Genomic DNA, 10,624 nt, shown 5'->3' with positions numbered 1-10,624 from the left:
GCCACAAAGTCATCAATTCCACCATCCAAATCATTGACATACAATATAAAAAGGACTGACCCCTATGGATCACCACAAGTCAACAACAGGCAATCAGAAAAGGCTCTCTTCATTCCCACTCTTTGCTTCCTGCCAAACCGGCAATACTCTATCCATGCTAGTATCTTTCCTGAAATACCATGGGCTCTTATCTCATGTGCAACACTTTGTCAAAGGCCCTCTGAAAATCCAAGTACATAACATCCACCAATTCTCCTCTGTATATCCTGATTGTTATTTCTTCTAACAGATTTGTCAGGCAAGATTTTCCCTTAAGGAAGCCATGCCTTTAGAATATTCCTCTTCTTTGGGATGTATCTATCCTGTGCTTTCCGAATTGCTCCCAGTAACTCCAGCCATTGCTACTCTGCCATCATCCTAGCTAGAGTCTCCTTCCAACCAACTTTGGCCAACTCCTCGCTCATGCCTCTGTAATTCCCTTTACACTACTGTAATACGGATACATTTGATTTTAGCTTCTCCCTCTCAAATTGCAGGGTGAATTCTATCAAATTATGATCACTGCCTCTAAAAGGTTCCTTTACTTTAAACTCCCAATTCAGAATAGTGGATCCCCTCGTGTGTTCAACCACAAGCAGCTCTAAAAAAAGCCACCTCATAAGTATTCTGCAAATTCTCTCTCAGGATCCAAAATCAGCACCAACCTGATTTTCCCAATCTATCTGCATATTGAAATCCCCCATGACGATCATAACATTGCCCTTTTGAAATGCTTTTTCTATCTCCCATTGTAATTTGTAGCCCACATCTTGGCTACTGTATATAACTCCCATCAGGGTCTTTTTAACCTTGCAATTTCTTAACTCTACTCACAAGGATTCCACATCTTCCAATCCTATGTCACTTCTTTCTAAGGATTTGATTTCATTTTTTACACCATCCCCATGCCTACCTCCTGTCCTTTTGATACATTAAGCTCCTAACCATAATTTGCTCAGTGTTTCCCACAACGTCATACCTGCCAATCTCTACATGCACTACAAGCTCACCTACCTTATTCTGTATACTGTGTGCATTGAAATTGAACACCTTCATTCCTGTATTCATCATGCTTTTCGACTTTGTACCCCCGTTACACAGCGACACATCCCACTGACTGCAATTTTACCCTATCATCTGCCTGTCCTTCATAACAGTCTCACTACACACTGCCTCTGCTCGTATACCAACTGCTCCATCCTTCACCCTATCACCTCAGTTCCCACCCCTCTGCCAAATTAGTTTAAACCATCCCCAGCAGTTCTAGCAAACAGATATCAGATAAACCATTGCCCCTATTCTATTCCTTTAGTGATGCTTTATACTGATCTCTTAAATTTGTTTTAGTCCCTTATATCTGAGCATGAGGGTGTAAATGTTGCATGGTTTGCCACCAATTCCATTAATTTATTTTTCAATTAGCTTGGTCCAAGATTGTAGTGCTACACAAATATCTTCAATCTTGTAGATTTCCTTTCATTTTTCAGTGTCACTTTTGATATTTCTCCCCAAGATTTGGAGTTACGCCTGCTTACAGTGGATTGTAATGATTACTAACTCACAGTACACCAAAGTCATCCTGGCACACTGCCAGCAATATCTGAATAGACCATACTCTGATGATTCTTTTATTGTCACTTTTGAATTTTCTTGTCCTTAGGACAAGACGTATCATGAAATTGTTAGCTCCCAGTTATATTCAGCTTGTAACCATGTCTCTATGGTTACGTTATCCTTTTTTAAGCTCACCGTTTTACCTCACTTCTTATGCAATCCATTCCACTCTCTCATACAGTGGGACAAAGAGTAACTTCCTCTGCAATCTCCACCTTGATCGATTTTGCTCTTATAATCTTGCTATCCAACAGTGGTATAAATCTTCTCCATAGAAAATGAGAAAGCTATCAAGCTGTATCAGTTTTTCACATCACCAAACTAAGATGATAATTGATACAGCTAACTTATAATTTTGAACAAAATTAGTCAGGAAAGCTATTTAGATAATATGCTATTTTGTTGATCAATTGTTTATTTACCTTCATACAGGACAGAAATAGAGTAATACTCGTCAATGTGAGCCTTGTGGCACAGACAAATTTATAGCATTTAATGCATTGGAAACAGACCATATGGATAGTAGCACCTTCAGATCTTAACCAATCTTGGCAACAATCATTTTAACATGAAGAACATTAAGTATAAGATTATGCGAGACATAGACAGAGTGGACAAGTTAATATCAAATAGTAAACATAAGAGACACTGTGTATGCAGACCCCCCCCCCACCCCGCCTTTTATTCTGGCATCTTCCCCCCTTCCTTTTCAGTCCTGTAGAAGGGTCTCGGTCCAAAATGTCAACTGTTCATTAACATTGAAGCTGACTGACCTGCTTAAGTTCCTGTAGCATTTTGTGTGTGTTACTCTTGATATCAGATGGAATGTTTGCCAATGAATGTAACAGAAAAAGAAAAAAGTTGGCGAGAACTTTTTCCATTACAAAAATTCTCTAATTGTATTTCTTTCCGGTTTTGAGCCGCTGACAACGTTAAGACTCCAGGCTGGAATAAAGGAGAGTGCGCCTCTCATTCGCCACCAGATGGTGGTGCTTTCAAGTGGAGCGGTTCTGGAAGAAGCGGTAGTGTACTGTATTTTTTTTGGTGTTTACTGAGGGGCTGTTTACCAGCAGACGGGAGCCATGGCCGTATGGCATCTGTTTACAATGGTCTTGCTAGCTTGGATGGTGCACCGCAGCCGCTGCTACGTGATCGTCAACTCCGTGTCCTGGGCTGTCACGAACCAGGAGGAGACGGTGTCCACCGAGGACGAGGAGGAGGAGGAGGGGGAGGTCCTGCCCAACCGCCTGTTCCAGAGCAGCAGCAACGGCGGCAGCATCTGGAAAGCCCCCTACCCCGCCGCGGTCTACCAGCCGCAGCCACAGCAGCAGGGTGACAGCGGAGAGCCCAGAACCGTGGCAAAACTGCAGAGTCACAAAGAAGCGCACGGCTTCCCCTCCAGGATGTTCTCCTACCGCAGAGATGCGCTGAGTGTGAAGGGGTTCGGACAGACACCCTCCGAGTCGCCTCATCGGCGGAGAGCACGGGTCGCACGCCACCTGCTTCAGTCCAGTAACTGGGGCTTCCTGGCCACCCTCTCCAGCCTGGAAAAGGTAGAGGCAGCTCCCCGTTCCCCTCGCACCCTTTCATGCCGAACAGATACAGGTACATTGCGTTGCTTTTCAAAGTTATTTGACAATGCTGATAGACACAGCCACGACCACGCTGCGGCAGAGTTCGATAACTTTGAAAGATTATTCCCCTTGAATGATACAAAATGCAGATAGTTTGAGTATTGTACCCAGCTTGAAATAAAAACTACAGGTTTCTAACACTGTGCAGTTCCCAGCAGATTTCTGCACGGTTGGAAGAATTGTTTTAGCAATGTTGTTAAGTGTGGAGGAATGAATCATATCAATGAGAGGCAGATACAGAGCCAATCATCTATCTCTAGTACAACTGCTGTATATTATGTTAGTAAAAAGGTGCAAGTACTCACGGGGGAGAGAGATTTCAGCACCTTGTTTCAGGGAAAAAACATTTCCACATACAGATAGTTTGGTGTATAGGAAAGACTATTGGCCATCTCATTTGTTTAATTTGTGGAGTAATGGTTTTCATAAACAGAATAAGGCCAAGTACAACGTTAGCCTGTATAACATTCAATGCAGCCTTTAAACATGCATTTCAGACAAATTGGTCCAATCCTACTAATGTATAACCTCTTGGTTCCAAGAACATTTTCATCCTCAGTAACAGTGGGGTCCAATATTTGTGTTCTGAAGATCAGGCTGAAACATTCAACCAGAACTGAGCCATCTCAGATCCCCATCATCACAAGTTGATCTTCAGTCAACTTTAGCTCATTCCACACAACTCTGAGAAAGCAGTCCTGACACTACAGTGTACATCAAAGACCATGGGACCAGACAACATCCTGGCTGTCATACTGAAAATTTGTATCTATGAATTAGCTTTGCTCTGGCCAAGTTGTTCCAGTACCATCACAACACTGGCTTCTCTGACAATGTGGAAAATTGCCCAGGCTCGATCTGTTTCCAAAAAGCAAGACAGTTCCAATCCAACTAGTTATCACCCAATCAACATTAACAAAGTTATGAGAGTTATCACTAATAGTGCTGTGAAGCAGTGCTTATACACCAAGTAACTGCTCAATCATGCCCTTTCTGGGTATTGCCAGGGCTCACCCAGACCGCAAGCCTTGATCTACACATAAACTATTGATCTGAATTCCAGAGTTGATATGAGAATGACTAACTTTGACATCCAGGCAATGTTTGACTATGGTAAAACAGAAGTCAAGGGGCATCAGAAAGAAAGTAGTACAGTAATTGGAGTCATAGTTCGCACAAGGGAAGATGATGTGGTTGTTAGAGGTCATCATCCCAGTCCAATATATCACAGCAGGAACTTCTCATAACAATGTCCTCGTCCCAACCATCTTCAACTGCATCATCAATTATCTTCCTTTAGTCATATGGGCAGAAATGTATATGTTTGATAACAATTGCAAAATATTTAATTCCATTTGCAGCAGCTCAACAAATGAATAGGTCTCTGCCTGCATACATCAAGATGAGACAACATTTATGAATAAGTCCACAACTGTCTACAACAAATGAGTCTTATCACTTACTCATGGCATTTAGTGGCATTACACTGCTGAGTCATTTATCATGAACATCCCAAGAGTAACCACTTACCAGAAACTCAAATTGGGCCAGTAAAACTTGAGCAGGCAGAAGCTTGGCACATTGTAGTGAGGATCTCACCTCCTACTGACCCAAACCCTATGCACTATCTACATGTCATGAATCAGAAGTTTGATGGAATCATCTCCACTTGCCTTGTTGAGAGGGAGGCTCACAGTTGGTCAGGGTTGACCATGGATGTTATGCCCCAGCTGTCTGCATGATGCACAAGCCAGGGCAGTATGATATGGAGAGCAATGAACAGACTCCCTCTCTCCACCCAGCTGATGAATCCAAATGAACAGTGGAGACTGATAGAGTTTGGCACCAGCAGGAGTTTCCAGTCAGCATTGAACTCAACATGGACTGCCTTAGGGACTCCAGCTTTTGATTTTTCTTGGAGTTTGCTCCCAAACCCTTCTCCCTGATTGGGGTTAACCGCAGGGCAGCAAAGGGATCTGAGTTTTCCTTCTCCTAGATGAACTACCAACCACGGCTGACGAGCCCATTCTGCCCAAAGCAACTGGATTTCAGGTATCAGTAACCCGTCTTTTCCTTTCATTTGTCAGTAGAAATGGTTCCGCCTGGCTTAGTAGCTAAGCCACACGTGAAGGCCAGGAGCTGGACTTGGCCTTCAGAGACTATTTGATGCAATTGGGAGCATTTAATAGTTAGTGGGAGCTTATCCCCAGTACCACCCCGGCTATAACAACCTTGAGGAATTCTGTTGAGAACACCGGCAAAAATGCATAAAACTCAATGCCATTCTTAGACAAGTGAGCCTGCCTGAGTAGCTCCCCATCCATCATCAGAATCATTAATTCCCCCCTCTACCATTGCACAGTAACTGCAACTTGTGTCAATTGAAAACTCTGACAACATCTCCCAAATTCTTGACCTCTATCATCATAGATGGCAGGACCTCTTAACACATCACCACCTGCAGATTCTCCTGTAAAACACTCCATCTTGCATTGGAAATATATGGCCAATCCTTCACTGAGACTTGACATAAATTCTGTTATTCTTCACCTAAAAGCAATATAGAATTATCTCTTCCTTACCTATCTCCTATGGTCCACTTTTCTGTCCTATCAGATTAATTCCTCTCCAGTGTTTTACCTTTCCTTCCCACCAGGTTTCACTTATCACCTTCTAGCTATCCTCCTTCCTCTCCCCCCACCTTTTCACTCTGGCATCTTCCCCCTTTCCAGTCCTGAAGAAAAGCGTCAGCCCAAAATGTCGACGTTTTTTTCATTTCCTTGGATGCTGCCTGACCTGCTGAGTTCGTCCAGCATTTTGTGTGTGTTACCTCATTTGAAGTCTACATAATTTCAAAAATCTCCCACCTCCTTCTCAATTGCTGGCCAATAATGTCCACCTTTTATTTATCCATTATTCATAAATAATCTCAGAAGCCAACAGTCTCATCCCAAGAATTAACTGAAGGAATCTATGCTGCACTAATTTCAAGACAAGTTTCTTAGCTAGAGACTGAAATTGAACAGAGTATTCCAAGTACAATTTCACTAAATCCTTGTATCATTATATCAAAGTGTTTTGTTCTCCAACTTCTTTGAAGAAGAGTCTACATACCATTAAAACCCTAAGTGTTTTGTGACCCACAACACCCAACATTTAACAGTTATTGTTACTTAAGAAATATTTTGTTCTTCTGTTCATTCTACTAAAGCGAGTAACCTTGTATTTTGTCATATTTTATTCCATCTAGCTCTTGCAGACTCCTTTAGCTGGTCCAAGGCCATTTGATAACCTTCACATCAGAATTTCTACCTAGTTTTATATCATCAACAATCTGAGATATATTATCATTTGCCTTTTATTTAAGTCCTTGATTGTAAGTAGCTGAAGACTATTCCCTGTGCCACTCTAGAAACAACTTGCCAACTTAATAAAGAAACAAATTATTCTGACATTATGTTGTCAATTAACCATTCTTCTATCCATTATGATAGCTAACAAACATTCATGTCATTATTGATCAAATATGTCTTACAAGCTACATACACCGTATCTCTGTTAATTATCATAAATAGTTTTTAGATTTGTAATAGGTAATTTGCCTTTCATAAAACTACTTTAATTCTGCTTAATTGTAGTGCGGATTTGTTAAATGCTGTATAGAAAAGTTCTTAAAAATGGAATATAGCATGTATATGGAAACTGATGACAAAGTAATTGGCCTGTACTTCCATTTTTCTCTGTCCATTCATAAGACCATAAGGTATGGGAGCAGAATTAGGCCATTTGGCCCATTGAGCCTGCTCTCCCATTTCATCATAGCTGACCCATTTTTCCTCTCAGCCTCAATCTTCTGCCTTCTTTCTGTATCCCTTCGTGCCCTGACCAATCAAGAGTCTGTCAACCTCTGCCTTAAATATAAATAAGGACTTGGCCTTTTCAGCTGCCTGTTGCAAAGAATTCCACAGAGTCACCACGCTCTGGCTAAATAAATTCCTCCACATTTCTGTTCTAAAAGGATTCCTCTATGTTCTTAACCTCTGTCCTCTGGTCTTAGACTCTCCCACCATAGGAAACATCTTCTCCACATCAGCTGTATCAAAACCTTTCACCATTCAATAGGTTTCAGTGAGGTCACCCCATATTCTTCTGAATTCCAGTGAATACAGACCTAGAGACATCAAATGCTCTTCATTAGACAAGCCGTTCAAACCTGGAATTCTTTTCGTGAACCTCCTTTGAACCCTCTCCAGTTTCAGCACATCCTTTCTAAGACTGGAGAGAGTCTGGAGGAGGTTCACAAGGATGATTCTAGGAATCCTTGTTACCATATGAGGAGATTTGGCAGCTTTGGGCCTATATTCACTGGAATTTAGAAGAGGGGATCTCATTGAAACCTAACAAATGATGAAAGCACTAGATAAGATGTTTCCAATAGTAGTGGTGTCCTGAACTAGAGGGTACAGACACAAGATTGAGGGGCGACCTTTTAAAACTGAAGTAAGGAGGAAATTTTTAGCTAGAGAGTAGTGAAACTGTGGAAAGCTTTGCTGCAGACAGCTGTGAAGGCCAAGTCCATGGGAATATTTAAAGTGAAAGTTGATAGTTTCCTGATCGGTCAGGGCATCAAAGGATATGGCAAGAAGGCAGGTGTATGGGGTTGAGTGGGATTCAGGATCAGCCATGATGGAATGCTGGAGCAGAATCGAAAGGGCTGAGTGGCCTAATTCTGCTCCTATGTCTTAACGTTTTACAAGGTGTCCATTGTTTGCATCCTGCCAGTCAGCCACTGCTTTATCCATGCTGGAATCTTTCCTGTAATACCATGGGCTCATAGCTTCTTAAGTAGTCTCATGTGTGGCACCTTGTCAAAGGCCTTCTGAAAATCCAAGTACACAATGTCCATTGATTATTCTTTGTCTCTCCTGCTTGTTTTTTCTTCAAAGAATTCCAACAGATTTGCCAGACAAGATTTTTCCTTGAGGAAATTATTCTGACTACAGCCTGTTTTATCATGTGCCTCCAAGTATCCCCAAATCACATCCTTAACAATTGACTCCAACATCTTCCCAACCACCGAGGTCAGACTAACCAACCTATAATTTCCTTTCTTCTGTCTCTCTCTCTTCTTAAAGAGTGGACTGGCATTTACAAATTTCCAGTCTTTTGGAACCATTCCAGAATTTTGTAATTCTTGAAAGATCATTACTAATGCCTCCATAATCTCTTTAGCCACCTCTTTCAGAAACCTGAGCTGTACACCATCTGGTCCAGGTGGCTTATCTACCTTCAGACCTTTCAGTTTCCTAAGAACTTTCACCCTAGTAATGGTAACTTCATGCCTCCTGACACCTGGAACTTCTACCACTCTCCTCATGTCTTCCACAGTGAAGACTGATCCAAAATACTTATTCAGTTCATCTGCCATTTCCTCATCCCCCATTACTACCTCTTCAGCATCATTTTTCAGCTGTTTGTTATCAACTCTTGCCTCATTTTTACACTTCTTGTATCTGAAGAAACATCTGGTATCCTCTTTAATATTATTGGCTAGCTTACTTTCGTATTCCATCTTTACCTTCTTAATTACTTTTTTAGTTGTCTTCTGTTAGTATTTAAAAGCTTTCCAATCTGCTAACTTCCCACTAACTTTTGCTCTATTATATGCCCTTGCTTTGGCTTTTATGTTGGCTTTGACTTCTCCAGGTAGCCACGTTTATGTCATCTTGCCTTTAGAATACTTCTTCCTCTATGTGATGTAAATATCCTGTGCCTTCCGAATTCCTTCCAGAAATTCCGGCTGTTGCTGTCTGCCATCATCCTTGCCAGTGTTCTTTTCCAATCGGTTGTGGCCAACTCCTGTGTTGTGCCTCTATAATTCCCTTTACTGCACTGTAATACTGATACTCTGACTTTAGCTTCTCCTCCTCAAATTTCAGGGTGAATCAATCATATAATGATCACTTTCCCCTAAGGGTTCTTTTGCCTTAAGCTCTCTAATCAATTCCAGTTCATCGCACAACACCCATTCCATAATAGCTGATCCCCTTGTGGGCCCAACCATGAGATGCTCTGAAAAGCCATCTTGTAGGCATTCTAGAAATTCCCCCTCTTGGGATCCAGCACCAACCTAATTTTCCCAATCGATCTGAGTATTGAAATCCCCCGTAACTATTGTAGCATTCCCCTTTCGCTAGGCATTTTCTATCCTCCATTGTAATTTGTAGCCAACATCTTTACTACTGTTTGGCGATCTATATATAACTCCCATTAGGGTCTTTTTACCCTTGGAGTTCTTTAGCTCTATCCACAGTGGTTCAGTAACTTCTGATCCTATGTCATCACTTTCTAATGATCTGATTTAATTTTTACCAACAGAGCAATGCCACCCCCTCTGCCTTCTTGTCTGCCCTTATGATACAATGTGTATCCTTGGACATTAAGCTCCCAGCTATAGTCTTCTTTCAGCCATGTCAATGATGCATACATGCCAATCTCTAACTGTTTCACAAGTTCATCTACCGTATTCCATACACTGCGCACATTCAAATATAACACCTTCAGTCCTGTATTCACCTTTTCGATTTTGTCCACCTTTTACATTGCAACTCATCCTGTTGACTGTAATTTTGCCCTATCATCAGCTTCTCCTTGCTAGGAGTCTCACTATGACCTGCATCTGTTTGTAAACCAACTACCTCATCCTCAGCAGTATCACTCTGCTTCCCATTCCCCTGCCCAATTTTTTTAAACCCTCCCAAACAACCCTTGCAAACTGCCTGCAAGGATAGTGGACTGTCTTGGATTCAGGTGTACCTATCCTTTTTGTACAGGTCATACCTTCCGTAGCAGAGATCCCAAAGATCCATAAATCTGAATCCCTGCAGCATCCACTCATTCATCTGCCAAATCATCCTATTATACCCTCAATGGCGCTTTGCAAGGGCAGCAATCCAGAGATTACTACCCCAGAGATCTTGCTTTTCAGGTTTCTACTGGGCACCCTAAAATCTCTCTCTTTAGAACCTCCTCACCTTGTCTACCTATGTCATTGGCTCCAATATGTACCAAGACTTCTAGCTGCTCACCCTTGCCCTTGAAAATGCCATGAACATGATCAGAGACATCCCTGATCCTGGCACCAAGGAGGCAACGTACCATCTGGTTGTCTCTATCGCGCCTACAGAACCTTGTCTCTGTTCCTCTGAATATGGAAACTCCTATCATCACTGCAGTCCTCTTCACCTCTCTGCTCTTCTGAGCCACAGCGCCAGACTCAGTGACTGAGACCCAGTCACAATGGCTCCCCTTGGTAGGCCATCCCTCTCAGTAGTGTC

General features: G+C 42.0%; 1 protein-coding gene across 1 annotated transcript in view; it reads left to right on the top strand.

The window, feature by feature from the left end:
• Positions 1 to 2,659: 2,659 nt before the first annotated feature.
• Positions 2,660 to 10,624, top strand: part of creg2 (cellular repressor of E1A-stimulated genes 2) — a 45,551-nt gene continuing 37,586 nt past the window's right edge. The window contains exon 1 of the mRNA XM_073043504.1: positions 2,660 to 3,206. Coding sequence (XP_072899605.1) covers positions 2,736 to 3,206 — 471 coding nt within the window. The 5' untranslated portion in view covers positions 2,660 to 2,735. The remainder of the gene's footprint in view (positions 3,207 to 10,624) is intronic.

Source organism: Hemitrygon akajei, chromosome 4 (assembly GCF_048418815.1).
Source record: "Hemitrygon akajei chromosome 4, sHemAka1.3, whole genome shotgun sequence".
Classification (NCBI taxonomy): domain Eukaryota; kingdom Metazoa; phylum Chordata; class Chondrichthyes; order Myliobatiformes; family Dasyatidae; genus Hemitrygon; species Hemitrygon akajei.
The sequence above is the reverse complement of the archived record's forward strand: the minus strand, read 5'-3'. Positions and strand labels throughout refer to the sequence as shown.